Source organism: Podarcis vaucheri (genome assembly GCF_965113315.1).
Source record: "Podarcis vaucheri genome assembly, chromosome: 8".
Classification (NCBI taxonomy): domain Eukaryota; kingdom Metazoa; phylum Chordata; class Lepidosauria; order Squamata; family Lacertidae; genus Podarcis; species Podarcis vaucheri.
The window spans coordinates 86,933,899-86,950,987 of NC_138766.1; the positions used below are offsets into that span (position 1 = coordinate 86,933,899).

Below are 17,089 nucleotides of genomic sequence, written 5' to 3' on the forward strand. Positions count from 1 at the left end.
ACTTTATGCCCTTTTAGTTTATGCTGGTGTGTTTTACATCAGCTTCTAGATTGCTCCCCAAGTCAGAGATCTTTGTTTCACTGCTTCTGATTTTGCCACATGTTTAAGATGCATTACCTGAAGCTCGGAGTACTCCAAATGCACTATGAGATGTTAAGAAAGTGATTTAGGGAGTAATCCTGTACACCAGAAGCTGGCATAGGTTAAGCTGGCATAAAGCCATACCAGATCCAAACCCCTGGTCTGGGGAAAGTCTACTGCTAGCTGGGGAAACAAGCCTTTAAGACACAACCTTTTTTGCCTGGCCACATGACTGAGCTGAACAGAGTTCGGATCCGGATGAAGTCTGCACTACCCAGTCACAACCCCAGAGGTGCTGAGTTCTGCCTGACATTGGAAGGGCTCATTGCATGTGCGTGATGTCAGGAGGAAGTCAATAGGCCTGCTGGGGGCCCTTCCGCCACCACAGGGAGGCCCGGCGAGGCCCACTGCTGCTGTGGTCCAGCCCCCCAAGACTGGGGTGGGGGCTCAGTCCTGTCCACACACATATAGAGTTGGCACCTATGCCCACCCGCATGGCCCCAGAACACCACTTTTTGGGAATTTAAACTGGCCTCGACTCCAGACAACCTTGATTCAGCTGGCTGAGTCCTGATTGAGCCAGGATGAGCAACCTTTTCTTCTTCTTCATGAAATAACCTAAACCTTCTCTCAAAAGGAAAATATATCAAAATCTGTACTCTGATGAACTACAGATTATTTATGTGCACATTGCAAAAACTGACAAGCACAGATTCTGGAAGTTCACATTCCAGAAATTTAAAAAGAATTCCAACATGAATCTAAAACAGGCTTCCTCAACCTCGGCCCTCCAGATGTTTTGAGACTACAATTCCCATCATCCCTGACCACTGGTCCTGCAAGCTAGGGATCATGGGAGTTGTAGGCCAAAAACATCTGGAGGGCCAAGGTTGAGGAAGCCTGATCTAAAATAACATGCAGTCATACCATTCCAAGCCACTCCATCCAGTTCAACCTTTCCCATAGAACCTTTAGTTCTATGTGCCCCCAAATCTCAGAGAAATATTTGCAAAAGCTCTTACACCGAGTGCTGCCATACCAGATGGGGTTACTTATCCATCTAATTCAGGTATTGTATACTTTGAATCACTCTGAAGACTCTTGGGCATGAGGTGCAGGCCATCATCTGAACCTGGGACCTCCTGCCTGTAAATCAAGTTCTCTACCACTGAACTACCATTGCTTATGATGTCAAATAGGCCCACAGGAGGCTCCTTTCCTGCTTAGAGGTAACACACCTGGGAGACCAATTTTGACTGACTGGCTGGGCTAGAGATGTCCTGGGAGGAGAGAGGAAGTGGCCCACAGTGTCACCATTGCACATAGCACTTCAGCTGGGGGTGGAGACTGTGATAGGCACACCTCTCTTGCCTCCAGCTCAAACCAATAAATATGCACATTTCCTATAACCTTTCCTCCCAAACTCAGGGTCTCCTGTCAGTCACCTAATCCCTGTGCTTTCTTCTCTACCAATGGCTACTAACCAGCCATGATGTCCACTGCTGGAGGCAGCATGTCTTTGAAAGCCAGTTTCTGGAAATGAAGCTATTGCACTCATCCTCTCCTTGCAGATTCCCCTTAGGCATCTGATTGGCCAGGACAGACTGCTGGCCTCATCCAACAAGGCTCTTCTGTTGTTTCCAATCCTACTACTATAGGAGGCACAGGAGAAAATTCTAGTTAACTTACTTCCCCACCAAAAAAGAAGAAGTCTGGAACCCATGGTCACCCTATTAAATAGGCACATTAACCACATTTTCTCATGCCAAGTTATAGGCAGATGGGTTTTTTCAACCACTGTCCCTGCATCTTTGACCACTGTTAGCATCTTTTAGCAACTTAGGGCAACCTGTGATGGACAAGGGAATAACTCTGTTGCTATTCATGTTGGAGAGAGTTCCTCCTCAAGTACTGGAAGGAGTTCAAGGGTCCCTTGTTTGGGTCTTGAAGTGAGTGGATGAACTGTAGCCTCTGTGTGCTGGAGGAGAGGCCTGGGTCTTGATCAGTGGAAGGAGTCGTTTTGGGGCGACATCCTTCAATCCTTGCTCACTTCACAATACGTCCACCATTGCCAGCCTGTGTTCTAGTGCCTTCAAAGCTCCTCCTGAGTCGCTTAAATCAGATTGCTTGCCACAAGGAAAGCCCCTGCCCACCAAAATTTGGGACACCACAACAGATTAGTTCAAAGTCAGCGACTAGACTTTGCAGAGATAATTTTATTACACTTTGCGGCCTTCAGAACTGGAGTTTTCCACACATTTCCGAGTTTTCTTCTCAACTTCCCCTGCCAAACAAATAAATAAAGTGCTGTAATCCACAGGTTCCCATTCCTATTTTCTGATTCACCACAAAGGAGAATTTAACCTGAGTTTACTTTTTTCTTCTTTTGTTGACCATACGAAACATGGAAAATCTACAAAACCAGACAAGTTTCTTCTTAAATAATAATTATTGACTCAGCTAAGGCAGTTTATGCCTAAGTGGATTTCTTAATGGTGGAAGGGAGAAAAAGATGTCAGTCCAGTGACCATTATATAAAGGGGGCAGATCTATAATCACATCCTCAGGATTTTAAAAGCTTTTTTTTTTTTTAGGAGGTTGGTGGTTAGATGAACAAAAAGAAAAAAGATGGAATAACATGTATATGTTTACATCTTCCAAAAAGCACCAATTTTTGGCCCTTTGAATACCTTATAACCAAAGCACTTTGATTGCTCTCCCCAAGCCACTAGGGTGTGCCGTAAGCATATTCTGTTTGTTTCCAGAAACGAAGCACTCTCTTGGCCCAGAAAGTCTTTGCAATTCAATATGCAAGACTCCCTTTGCTGCCCTGAGGCTCACAGTCTTATTTGAAGTAGTTGAGTCCTGCAACCAGGAAAAATTTCTCCAGGAACAGTTCAGAATCCAGCACCGCGATGTGAGCTGCTCGCCCAATCAGGGTGTTGGCTGTGTTTGGCAAGGCGTGGAACACATCGTGGCGGATTAAAGTGCAATCCTTTGTCCCCACGACCGGCCGGAGGAGGTTGTTGATCATCTCGGCATAAACAGGACCTTGGAAAGTTGAAAAACATAACTATTATGTATGGAATTGACACTAAGGACTGACACGACCCAAGACCAGGAAGAAGAGACGTTGGATGAAGATTGGAAGAAAGTTTATAAAGATTTCCCCCCCCCCAGGGAATTAGCCTAAAATTAATGAATATTAGGGAAAATGTTGGAATGAAACTATATGACTCTAGTAGAAATGATATCAGGAGTTATGTACAATCGAATATTAAGCTTTAAGCTCTAAAGTATTTTACGGTAAGATAAGGTTAAATAAATTAAGGTAATTTGAATAACAGAATATGGGGAAAAGAGGGAAAGGATTTGTTGAGTTAATTAATAGGTTAAATTGCTAAGATAAATTATTTAATAAAAATTGAGAAAGATGGAAAGAATTTGCTGAAATAACTAATCAAGCTAGAATACAAAAAGGGAGGTGTGAGGAGGTCAATGAAACAAGCAAATGGAAGTTAAAGATATGCAATATGGGATTTGTGTCTTTTCTTTCTTTCTTTTTTATCTTTTTGCTGTATTGTTGCATTGGTTTTTATGTTTTGTTTTGTTTTCTTCTTTTTATGTATTGTAGTGTTGTTTTTAATTTTTTCTGTTTTTTCTGTAATTTTGAAACTATTAATAAATATTATTTTTTAAAAAAAGAAAAAAAAGAAAAAGCATAACTATTATTATTATTATTTCTTCATTGTCTTCAATATTCATGGTGTATGAAGAACACAAGATGAACCTGCTGGACCAGGCAAGTGACTCATCTCACACAGCATCCTATTCTCTTTTTATAATATTTTTATTAACTTTCACCACGGAAAATGAGTAGAAGGGAAGGGTGGAAGGGAAATGTGGGTATTGCACAACAGATATAGGGAATTTTATCCATATGTGGTGCATTTGTGAAAGAAAAAGAAAGTACCGGGATAAAGCTATAAATAGTAAAAATGAAATGCACAAATTTAAATTAGCAGTAGATCTGAAATTATGTTTGTTGAAGTATGAAAAATAGGCTAATCCTCCTAAGCTTCAAAGGCCAATTATGTATTTAATAGCTGCAGGCAAGGAAAATTTAATAGGAGACCTGAAAAAGCATATAGAGTTGGGATATAGCATGATTAGCCAAGTTAACTGTTTATCAAAAGGAAAACTGTAATTATGGACAATTTGGCAAATCATCACAACTGGTAATAAGAGTAGCTATCTCAGTATTTCACTAATAATGATTGTGCCATATTTTAAGTCATTATACTTAAGAAGGAAGACTAATGAATACATAAATTAAAAGAAGTGGGGCTGATACTTGACGGTGGTTCAACCATCGTTTCCTAAGTCCAGATGAGCTTTTGCTGGCATTGCAGAGGTGAAGGGCAGGCGATCCCCATTGCTATCTGTTTCTGGGCTCTGAGAGGTGTTTCCCATCAATATAGGTTTTTCTGTGTAGCTGACTGCATTTGTGTAACTCTAAGATGGAGAGCCTGTGACCCTTCAGATGCTGTTGGTGTTACTATCTATAGCTCTATCTATCTATCTATCTATCTATCTATCTATCTATCTATCTATCATCTAGTAGCACCTTAAGGACCAACTAAGTTAGTTCTTGGTATGAGCTTTCGTGTGCATGCACACTTCTTCAGATACACTGAAACAGAAGTTGCCAGATCCTTCTATATAGTGAGAAGGTGGGGAGGGGTATTACTCAGAAGGGTGGTGGGAATGGGAGATTGGCAGATAGCTGAGATGAGCCTGTTGATGTCTCTTAACGACTGCAATAGGTCTTACAGGAAAAGGCAAGGGATGAGAAGGTGAAAAATGGCTTAGTCATGTATAATGAGATAAGAATCCAATGTCTTTGTTCAGACCAGGTCTCTCCATGGTTTTAAGTTTGGTAATGAGTTGCAATTCAGCAGCTTCTCTTTCCAGTCTATTTCTGAAATTCCTTTGTAGTAAAACAGCTACTTTGAGATCTTGTATAAAATGTCCTGGGAGATTGAAGTGTTCTCCTACTGGTTTCTCTGTTTTGTGATTCTTGATGTCAGATTTAATCATTAATTTAATAATATGTTAAATTAAATTATTAAGTTAAAGTTGAGAAATAAGTAATAAGGATTTGCTGAGCTAATAATTTGAATTGGAATACATGAAGGGAAGGTGTGAGGAGGTCTGATAAACAAGTTAAAAGAAATAAGCAATTGAAACTTTATGTGTTTTTAATTGTTTTTAAGTTTTACATTTTTGTATGTTTGTTATATATATTTTTGGTGGTTGTTTATTTTTGTTTTTGTTTCATTATAGAAAATGCTAATAAATATATATTAAAAAAGGAAGTGTAGCAGAACAACTAATAAAGTGAATTTATATGCAGGTAGTCCAGCATAAATTTATCACTAATAAACTATTGTTGTATCAATGGCATGCTGCAGAATATATCTGCAAAAAAACAACAAAACAAAATGGAAAACCCACCAGTCTAGAGGAGCCACAGTCCTTTCCCATTGGGTAAATGTCTCCTGTTTCCCAACTTAATCCATAGCTTCCTGTGCCCCTCTCCTTGGTTTGCTTGCTGAATTGGGAGATTAACAGGCTCTTCTTTTCCCATTCCAATCTGCTCTCTTTTTACCCCAATACCACTCCTCAGGGTTATTATTTGCCTACAGAAATCCATAAGTGCCTGTTTCTGAACATGGTGTGGTTTCAATGCTAAAAGGAGCTCTAAACACAGAAGCAAGAATAGCAGTCTTGCATACAAATGGGGCACTTCTGAGCACTGAACTCAAAATCCCACCAGCACCAGGGAATGGTCAGGTATGGTAGGATTTTCAGCTCAACCACACCTTGAGGGCCTCTAGCCCTGATCTAATTCACATGGTCTTGCAATACGCGATTGTTTGACTCAACTCGGATGAGTGGCAATCATCTTCAAGTGATCACCTGTGTGGCAGATGGCCCTGGCTCCTCCTGAGGAACATAGAAAGTTTCCCTGTACCATGTATGACGCAGATTTCAGATAGGAGTCTTAGATCTAACTGGAGATTCCTTCTTTTCTTTTGTCTCCTGATGTCCAATGGAGATTATGGGCATCTGGAAACAGGGAAGTACAGTGGTACCTCGGGTTACATATGCTTCAGGTTACAGACTCTGCTAACCCAGAAATAGTGCTTCAGGTTAAGAACTTTGCTTCAGGATGAGAACAGAAATCGTGCTCCGGCGGCACGACAGCAGCAGGAAACCCCATTAACTAAAGTGGTGCTTCAGGTTAAGAACAGTTTCAGGTTAAGTACAGACCTCCGGAACGAATTAAGTACTTAACCCGAGGTACCACTGTATCTGTTTTCACACTGTATAAATCTACTATGAGTCTTATTAGGATATGCCCATCTAGAAATAAATCCATGCACAGTTTGTTGTTGTTTTAAATACCGCTACTCTCTTAAATCCACAAAGAAGCTCACCCGTCTGTCTGTCTTTCAGGGCCGATTTGCACATTTCTATTCTTGCAGAATGAAATGGTACGTAGCGATCTTGGGGAGAGGCCACCAGGACAACATTTTTGAAATACTGGAGACCTGTAAAAAAAGAAAGGAAAAAGGAAACAAGTTTGTGCATTAGAACAGCCTTCCTTAGATGAAATGCATGCTGGGTGGTGGAGCAAATTCTATCCACTATGAAGAAAGCACCATACCATACAAAGAAAAAAAAGTAAGTTTCATGGTAAGTTCTGGCACCCCCCTCTTTTTCTGTCCCCCCCCTTTCCTTCTTTTTTTTTTTTAATAATAGCACTGAGTAGCAGTGATATGGTTGAGGAGATTGTGTGGAATCTGAAGGGCCAGACAGAGAGGTCTAGAGGGTCTGCATTTGGTCTAAACCACTGAGCCTCTTAGGCTTGCCGATCAGAAGGTTGGCGGTTCGAATCAGCACAATGGGGTGAGCTCCTGTTGCTCTGTCCCACCTCCTGCCAACCTAGCAGTTCGAAAGCATGCCAGTGCAAGGAGATAAATAGGTACCACTGTGGTGGGAAGGTAAATGGCATTTCCGTGTGCTCTGGTTTCCATCACAGTGTCCTGTTGCGCAAGAAACGGTTCAGTCATGCTGGCCACATGACCTGGAAAGCCGTCTGTGGACAAACACCAGCTCCCTCAGCCTGAAAGCGAGATGAGTGCCACAACCCCATAGTCAACGTTGACTGGACTTAACTGTCCAGGGGTCCTTTAAACCTCTTTTTTACAGCATAGTAGCAGCCAGGGATGCCAACTTGAATAAAACATGGAGGAGCAGGTAAGCTCCAGCCCACATAATTGATCACATGCCACAGTGCACACACACCATTTGAATGGCAATGCCCAGCAACTTTGGGGGTCCCCAGCTCCCTAAAATATTTTATTTGGGAGAGGGAGCGAAGGGACCTTGACCCCTAGCAGTTGGCGCCTATGGTAGCAGCCAAACAGGAAACCACTCTCTGTGAAATGGCCGTTTCCCCAAGTCAACTGGATTTCAAACAAGCAGATGAAGATACCACCACTTGCTAGAATAGAGGCTTTGATTTTAACTCACCCACCTGTTTTTTGGCTGAGCTGGTAGAGGAAACATTTCCGCAGATCTGCGTTGTCCCTGAAGGTCAGCTGCAAAAGTGACCCGGATTTTTTCAGCTTCTGCATGAGCCACAAGCCTAGAAAAAGCAATGGTGATTTGTGGGTTTCCAAGAGCACTTGCGTGGGGTAAAGCCCAGCAAACCGATTGGGGGAGATCAATTCTGCATTAAACCTCAAAGCAGCTATTTCAAAGGGAGTCTGAGAACTACTGGGGGAAGCTGAGTGGTCTGGGTCATTCAAAACTGAAGAAGTGTGCATGCACACGAAAGCTTATATGCAGTACAAACTTAGATGGTCTCTAAGGTGCTAGTGGACAGTTTTAAATTTTTAATTTACTTATTCAAAACCAAAGTGGTCATCTGAAAGTAACGTGATAGTAAGGGGCCTGGATAGTCGCTGGTTGGCTGGCAGGCAAAGGGGCTTTTCAGGGCTTGTGTACTGGGAATTGTAACATGATGGGAGAAGTTTTTAGACAACCTCTAAAAGTAGGTTAGGCCTATCTCCAGGTGTCTTGGACTACAGTTTCCATCACCCTCAACCAACTGGCCATGCTGCCATGGACTAATGGGAATCCAACAACATCTGGAGGGCCACAACTTCCCAGCCTTGGTTTATTAGCAATGGACAAGCAAAGTCCACATGTTTATAAAGCATGTTCTTGGTTCATTTTGTGCATTTTATGAGGTTGGTTGTTCTCTCTCTCTCTCTCTCTCTCTCTCTCTCTGTGTGTGTGTGTGTGAGAGAGAGAGATCTCCAATAAAACTCAGAGTATACCCATTGAAACTAGAGCATGTCCACAGAAACCAATGATCTTCAGTGAATTGGTTTCTGTAGTTGTATTCCATTCCTGGTTGGAGACACTCCTATGACATTTCATAGCATGGGGAAAGAAACATTAGACAGGATGTTAGAACCACTCTCATACTTTCAGTGTTTCCCTTCAAACAGCCAGTAGCTCTTACCTGTACTAACCAAAGTACTGTTGCTGTAAAGCGTTCCCAGGTGAGGCCCAGAGAGGGAAAGGAAAGTATGCAGCTTATTGAGGTAATAGCGAAATCTGGGCCGGGTTAACACGGATCGGATGATGACGTTGCCAAGGGAGTGGCCGATGAAACTGTGGGGACACAATTTTAATCCATTGATGTAGAGAATGCCTTCATTGCTCTGTATTCAAAGGAACCTCAAAGTGATGCACAAAAGCAGAAGGGGCCACCATTCAATAAATTAACAACCAAACAGTAGCCTATGAAAATGACGTCGCCTTGCTCCACAGTTGCCACTGCTATTTACCTTATTCGCGATATCGACAAGTTGTACAGCTGAATGTGCTGAATTATTTCATCCAGCAAACGGTCGGTCATTGTATCGAAATCTGCAAATGTGTCCGTCTGTTAAATCAAGAGAAGAACAGTTGGTAGTACCCTTCGGAGTTTTCATAGGCAAAGAAGAAGAAAGAGACTATCTATCTATCTATCTATCTATCTATCTATCTATCAGTCACACACGCACACACACACACACACACACACACACACACACACACAGTATGTGGTGTGTGTGGGTGGGTGTAAACCATATATTTGAAATGATTAACAAAAGAAGTTCGAGAATATTTAAAAGAAGAGTACACCTGCCCAAGGCACGCCATGCATTTCAGAGGCTCACTTCTGTTGGCTCTGCAACTGGTGTTGGGTGTGTGGTAGGGATGCTAAAGAAATTCAATCTGGCTTTCATATTAATGAGAAACTATCTAATTCACAGCTCCTAAACCAGTATGCAAATCTAAACAAAACCTCTCTGAACGTTGCAGTGCAGCTCTCCAACCAAACCACGCATACAAAATTGTATACATTGGGGTACACAACTGTTAGCCTGCATTGGCATGATCTTACCCACGTCTATTCAAATGTAAGCACCCCTGTGTTCAATGGGAGTTATTCACATGTGACTGTAACAGCAGGGATGCTGGATCTCAAGTAAGCAGGTCAAATGTGACTCTCTAGGCACCTCTGTCTGTCCCCTGGAAATTTCCCCAGACACACTCACTTTCCTAAGGCCATGTCTTCCATTGGCTTGGCTTTGTGTCTTCCATGAATGTTTTTGCCCAGCAGGGAATTGTACTTGCATTCTGACAATTCCTCTTACTAGTCTGGATGGAGGCTAAAGAAAGCTGTGCAAAAATTGGCCTACTGCACAAAATTAAAATTTGCATTAATTTTTCTATCCACTTTTACCTCTCACCTAACCCATCACTCGCATGCAACCTCTGGAAGGTAGGTCAGAAGGGAATGTGGACCTCAAGGTGGAAAAGGGTTAGAGGATCACAGCCTCAGTCAATTTTCCAGTCTCATCCTTAATTTCTGGCCTTCACTGGCATGGCTCAGAGCTGAAGGGTTGGTGATGAAGCCCTTCCAATGCTCTGTAAGCTTCCTACTGCTACTTTTACTACCACTTTAAGTCCAGCTGCATTTGGCACCAGCTCTATGAAACCATCAGATGGTTAATGTTGACCGCAAAGCTACCACAAAGTTGCATTGTTGCAACATAGTTCTGATATTTTGTGGTTGAACAGTTATAATTAGTACCCATTGGGGGCCAGCAATGTGTAGTTATGCAAATGCTAAGCCATGCATTCTGTTGTTGCTTGTAATAAACAGAAAGGGAATGATGGAGGAACGGAATTCAGAGGGATGAGGATGGCAAATGGCCCTTTTTCTCTGGAGCTGTGCTGTTTTGTAATCCCATCAGCTCTGCATCAGATTCAAAACTAATGAGATGCCTGGGAAATAATCATCAAATGCTGGGACAAAGATTCAAGGGAAACATATCCAGTAATTAATGCTTCTTTTTGTGTGAGAGAGAAAATCCATCTTGCTAATTGCCACTCGTTCCAAAGAAAAACACGAGCACATCCAATTTGCAATATTGCCTTCCACTAAACATGCTCGTAAACTTAAATATAGACTCTGGCCTGTTTGTTTTGCCTGCACTGATAATTAATGGTTTTCTCTGAAACTTACTATCTTCCATTTTATTTAGACATGGGAGGATGTGCTTAATCACAGAGGACATATATAAAAACAACAACCACATGGGTCTTCCTTGATAAGAAGGAGTGTCCCTTGAGCTCCAATGTATTTGTAATTATTTTCTGCGGCTTTGTGTTCCATTTTTAAAATTGTGGTATGATTAACTGTGTTGAATGCATCCTTATGAGATGGAAACTTGAGGTACAAACCTTGAAGAAGTAAGAAATGAGCAAAATACCTGGTTCCTTTCTGACATCAAGAAGTCAAGCTTTCCACCGGGGAGACCCAGTTCGATGAAAGTTTTTACCAGCCGTAGATCTGCACTGTTACCTTGAGAAGGAAGAAATTGCTTTTCTAAGACACAGGTTCCATGCTGAAGGACATCATCCACCCATCTCTCATCCTGCTTACTGGGGAGGGGGGTTGACAATGACAGTCTGGTATGTCTCTTTTCAGAGCAAACATGAGTGGATTCTTCTGATAATGAGTCCATGTATCTTGGCTGGCTAGTTTGCATGACTTTGCATTCCCGCTCTCACTGCAGGCATATCCTGAGGAGGTGGGAAGTGACTTGTCTTTCAGTGATATGGCTGTGATGCCCCCAGTGTGAATGCAGTGCCTCATCTAAAATAGTGATTCATTTTCAGGGCAATTTTCATCCTATCAAACTTTGACCCAGTGTGTTGAACCCAAGGTGAAATGTTCTGGAAGGCATTCAAGCACAATATTGGTGGCCAAGATAACTCCAAACTAACTGAAGTTATTGCAAGAATGAGCTCATATGTGTATATTTATTTGCTTTGATATATGCTACTTGGTTTGCTTTGATTCTGTGGACCTTGGGATACTGAGTTCTAGACCCAGAAAGGGGAGAAGCTTCAAGTAGCTGCCACCTATGGCCTCACCAGCCAGGTGTCATAGAAGGTTCTGGGTAAAGTCATGCATGCTGCTTTGTGCATAAAGGTTGTATGAATGTTTGCTTGGGTGTGGACATGTCATGATGCAAAGAGGGCTCCGGTTTTTTAAATTAAAATAATTGCTGTTATTTTTTATCTATGTCATTTTAAACCGTGATATTAATGCTGTTTTCTTAGTTTTAGATCTTGATTTATGTGGAAATTGTTTCCCATTTGGTTGTGGGTTTTTTTTTTTGATGCGGTTTATTTATTGTTTATGATTTTTATAATTATGTAAATCTTGTCATGTTGTAAGCCACCTTGAGCATTGTTTTTAACTGTGGCAAGGCAGCATGCAGATAAAATGATGATGATGACCTCTCACGGTTGCAGTGTCCATCCTATGTCTTTAAAGGCAGTGAGGCTCTGCACACTGTGTTGTAAGCTTATAAAGAACTAGAACTGGATGTCTGGTCTTTCTGAAATCCTTCTTTGGTATCTCTGCATCAAACAACTCATGCATGCCCTCCTTGGGGTCTGTGGTTCAGAACACCCATGACTTTGTGAAAGTTCTGAAGCACTGAGTTACTTCCCAGAGGAGGCTGGGATTTATAGTCCAACCCAAGTTTGAAGACCCCCTAACCATGGTCTCTATGACTAGTGTCACTGCAGCTGTCTGCTTTCACATCACACACAATTATGTATTGTATGAACACTGTATATTCAGAATGCCCAGTTATCCCCACATTGCCTCTTTGGCCTTACCATCCAGTCCATGGACACAGACCACTAGGTGAATCCCATCTTCAAAATTTTCTTCCTCTTCCTCTGGTGGGAAATATGGGATATCAGAAGCGAGTGCAGTTAAGTCACTGTACAGAAATCCTTCAATCTTCAGCTCTTTTTTAAATTTTTCTTTGGCCTGATGAAAACTGGAGAATACACTAATTAATCAATGATTGAGATGGGCATTCAACAACATTGTATTCAAAGGGTTGGGGTGAGAGATTTTGCCACTGCGATGAAGGTGATAGACTATATGGGATTGGCTGAAATGACTGGCAGAATCCGAGACCAGGGGAAAGAGACGGCGGAAGAAGATTGGAAGAAATTCAAAATTTACCTTAAGAAATACTGTAAAATTAATGAGTGCTAAAATGTTGAGGTTATAGAAAGAAGGGGACTACAGCTGTAAAAGATTAAGTAAAAGAAAAGAACAAGGGAAAATTAGATAAAATCAAGGGGGAGGATTTGCTGAAACAAATTTGGGAATTGGGATGCAGAAAGGGGAGGTACGGGGAAGTCGGCGAAGTAAGGTTTAAGAAAAAATGATTCAAAATTATACATGTTTGTTTATGTGTTTGTATGTTTGTATTGTGTATTGTTTGTGTTTATACAAATTGTGAAAAACCAATATTTTTTTATTTTTTTAAAAAAAGAGAGATTTTGCCACTGCAGCTGGTAGACCAGTTGTGGAAGGATAACCAAATTCAGTCTCCAATGTTGTAGGCCTGGGCTGGGGGACCTTTTTGGCCCACTGGGGCAGATCTGTATCTCCCACACCCACAATTTTGACAGGTGATTGGAACCACCCACCTGTCAATCATATGACATCATGTTGACATCCAGTGCGCTCCCACCACTGGTTTGGCAAGCAGTGTAAATATGGCATTAGCCACAATCCATAGCTATCCTATATGTATCTTGTGAAATGTTGCATTTTTATGAGCTTCCCCCAAAACCACCTTCAATCCAAATTGTAAAAAGAATGACCTAGCTGAGCTTCTGGGCTTCCTGAACCCCAGCTGCTGGTGTAATCAGAAGTACCAAATCAACCCACCAAATCCAGGAAATTGCAGCCAATAGAACATGTGGGGAATGAAAAGCCCTTGGACCTACTTACCTAAGCATCCTTTCATTGGCCTCCCCATCCACATCACTGGACTCACAGGAGATGACCCCAAAGGAGCCTACTGGTTGGTGAGTAATTGGAGAAGTGACCTGCTTGGAGGAGAAGCCGGCCACTGGTGGGTTCTCTTTGAGGACCGAAGAAAAAGGAAGGCAGGTGGCTGTGCAAGAAACGGATAAGTTGACCACCTCAATAGCCTTTTTGCTCTCGAGCGCCAGTGGCCCTGGAGCCACTGAATGGAAGCTTGTGCTGTTTGCCACCATTTTGAACTCTCGGTTTTCTGGTTCTGCACAGTAGGATCCACAGCCGGGTCTGTTATCCAGATCAATTTCTTGTAAGTTGGGTATTTCTCCACCACACATCACTACTTTGCCATTGGCAAGAGAACTGCCATGGGGACCCTTTGCAGAGACAGGTTCAGGTACCACCCTTGATGAGGCTGTGCTAGTATAGTCTGGCGTGTGGCCCTCATGGTGTGAAAAACCCTCAATGTTTGTGGAATACGAACCGTGGACTGTGTGCAAATTTACCTCCTCCTCATACACATCAAGAGGAGTGGTGTTGGTGTCCAAATAGTCACCAACCCTTCCCAAGCGGATCTCCTCTGTTCTCTTTGGCAGCTGGCTTTCAACTGTGCCATCTAGATTTTCATTTTGCCTTAGAAACACAGCTTCTCCTGAGGCTTCCAAGCCACAGTCCACCTCTGAAAAGCCCTCGGCAGCTTCTGGCAAGTGAGGACGGTCAACATTTTCTTCAAAGGCAGATTTGGGGTGTTCCATGGTAGCAAGTGGAAGCGGCAACCCACCATTTTCTCTGGCATTCCGGCACATGGAAACGTTTTCTGCTAGGGCCATGCTGGTGCACCCTATTTCCACGTATTGCCCCTCTGCGGTGTCCAATATGGTTTTTGCATGTTTTGATATATCCATGTCATCAACAGGCTCCTCAGGGCTACTGATCTGAGGAGCTGAGATAGATTTCGTCAGCTTATTGGGCTCCACCTCCCGCTCTTCCTCCTCATAGGGCAAAGAGCTGATTGAGGTGAGGGAGGCTTGGATGCCACTGGGCAAGCTGGTATTGCTTTCTGTGTGCCCTCCCTCCAGAGAGTTACGGTGAATCGCGTGCCTTCTGACGAGCTGGTGAAGAATCTCCCGGTCGCTGGGTAACTCCAAAGCCTTACTCCGTGCATCAGACCAAGCTACTGAACTGGGCTCGCTTTCAATCCCTGAGTCTGAGATTAGTGACGATGATCTCTTAATGACCCCTGATGTCAAGCTGAACTCTTCACACTCCTGCACTCTTTGCTCCTTAATCTCCTCAGCATCTTTTATCTCGTTCAGTGAACCCAAATCATCACTTACGTCAAATGTCCTCAAGGATGGCAGTGTTGACTCACAACTCTGATCCGCTGGTTTTTCTTGGGCATTTAGAAGTTTGTCTGAAGTGAGAGTAGATTCACAACCATCCCCTGAAGCTGCTTGGCTCAATTCAATCTCATTCAAAAGTTTGTGTTGTCCACATGTGCCACCATCATACTGGGCAGTCATGACTAGCATTGGTTCTGCTTGGTGGTCATTATTACACACTGGGCTTATGTCCAAATAGGCGGCCTCCGGTGAAAGTCTATCACTCATATTTTCTGAAAGCTCCATTGGTGTCTTAAGGCTTTCTGTATTATCTTTCAGGAGTTCTGATTGCAAACCAGAAATCATATTGCTAGCCAGATCTGACTCATCCCCATGGGACTGGGCATCTCCATTCATTGTGTGTACCTGAGTTGTGGGGTGATCCTTGAGACTCTCAACCATACAGGAATCTCCTTTTGGATAGCTGCGATCATACACCGATTTTCCATTTATCCTATCTGTATGGATGATGAAAGGGGCATTGTTCCTGAAATCTCCCTTTGCTAAAGCAGTGTCATCATTTGAAGATGCATCCTCATTTTCTCCTATTAAGTCCACTTGTGATTTGCCAGCAGCAGAAACAACATAGTCCGGCAAGCTGTCCAAGCTCTGAACTGAAAGAGAGAGAGAGAAAATACCCCCTGATTATTATAGTAACACTAGAAACTAATTGTTTCAGTAAAATTACCAGCTTGATTCAAAAAACAGTTTTATTGAGTTACAATATATAGTAATTAGGACACGGGTGGCACTGTGGTCTAAACCATGGAGCCTCTTGGGTTGGCAGTTCGAATCCTCACAACGGAGTGAGCTCTCGTTGCTCTGTCCCAGCTCCTGCCAACCTAGCAGTTTGAAAGCATGCCAGTACAAGTAGATAAATAGGTACTGCTGTGGTGGGAAGGTAAACGGCGTTTCCGTGCGCTCTGGTTTCTGTCACAGTGTTCCATTGTGCCAGAAGCGGTTTAGTCATGCTGGCCACATGACCTGGAAAGCTGTCTGTAGACAAACGCCAGCTCCCTCGGCCTGAAAGCGAGATGAGCGCTGCAACCCCATAAATGCCTTTGACTGGACTTCACCACCCAGGAGTCCTTTACCTCCTTTTATATAACAATTACAAAAATGAATAATACAAAAAGGGGAAGAGTTGGGATTCTACAGCATTCTTGTGGCATCCCCTGCAGTGCAGTGCCCAGTGTCAATCAATCAATCAATCAATCAATTAATCAGTAGCTGAACTGGGTTCCACACAATCACAGAAACAAGTCACAAAAACAAAGTCACAAGCCATAGTCACAAAAACAAAAAACTGCACAAACAAAAATGCCAAAAAAGCACCAAATATAGGCTCCAAATATCACCTCTGTGTTGTGTGGGTGCCCGGGACAACCTCAGAATGGAAGAGAAGTCTCTCATTAGCAACAGGGGACTCAATTTACAAACAGAACACACAGAGAAAGGAAGAGGAACAGCGTAGGACTCAAAATGAAGCACGTTCAGCTTCCGAAAAGAAGTTCGAAAACCGGAACACCTACTTCTGGTTTTGCAGCGTTTGGGTTCCAAGTTGTTCATGAACTAAGCTGTTCAAAAACCAAGGTACTACTGTACTTGTAAAACCAAATAAAAATTATTTCAAAAAGAAAAAAGAAAGCAAAGTTCCCAAGGAGGAGCTCCAAAGCTCAGTTTATTACCCACCTTTGTAGGGGAAATCGACATATCTGTCTTCAAAAATAATTGGCAGCGTGCCCCAGTCTCCATCAATGTCGAGGCACTCTACTGGCAGGGGCGGCATGCTGGTGAGGTACTCGGAGTTCCGGACTTCTGATGAGATTTGGTTGTGATGCTGGATGCTGTTTGGAAGAAACGGAAGGGTAACTTTTCCCTGGTGTAGAGTTTCCCCACTTCCAGTTCCATTGGACTGAGTTCCCGCCCCTTGGAGAGTTTGCCACAATCACCAGCAACAACCCACTTGAACCAAACATGAAACTCCATCTAAATCAGGGGTGGGCATTTTTCAGTCTGGGGGCTGCATTCCATTCCAGGCAACCTCGTGAGGGCCATGTGGACAGGACCATATGAAAAAGTGGGTGGAGCAACGAATGGAAACTTTACATCTGAATGGTAGGCTATT

At 42.8% G+C, this 17,089-nt stretch overlaps 1 protein-coding gene across 3 annotated transcripts in view; it reads right to left on the reverse strand.

The window, feature by feature from the left end:
- Nucleotides 1-2,277: 2,277 nt before the first annotated feature.
- Nucleotides 2,278-17,089, reverse strand: part of FAM135B (family with sequence similarity 135 member B) — a 144,231-nt gene continuing 129,419 nt past the window's right edge. For all 3 annotated transcript variants that reach the window (XM_082235473.1, XM_082235474.1, XM_082235475.1), the window contains 9 exons: nucleotides 16,654-16,808; nucleotides 13,550-15,575; nucleotides 12,412-12,578; nucleotides 10,989-11,080; nucleotides 9,012-9,109; nucleotides 8,684-8,835; nucleotides 7,688-7,798; nucleotides 6,585-6,698; nucleotides 2,278-3,132 (listed from right to left, as the gene is read on the reverse strand). In XM_082235473.1, coding sequence (XP_082091599.1) covers nucleotides 2,927-3,132; nucleotides 6,585-6,698; nucleotides 7,688-7,798; nucleotides 8,684-8,835; nucleotides 9,012-9,109; nucleotides 10,989-11,080; nucleotides 12,412-12,578; nucleotides 13,550-15,575; nucleotides 16,654-16,808 — 3,121 coding nt within the window. In that variant the 3' untranslated portion in view covers nucleotides 2,278-2,926. The remainder of the gene's footprint in view (nucleotides 3,133-6,584; nucleotides 6,699-7,687; nucleotides 7,799-8,683; nucleotides 8,836-9,011; nucleotides 9,110-10,988; nucleotides 11,081-12,411; nucleotides 12,579-13,549; nucleotides 15,576-16,653; nucleotides 16,809-17,089) is intronic.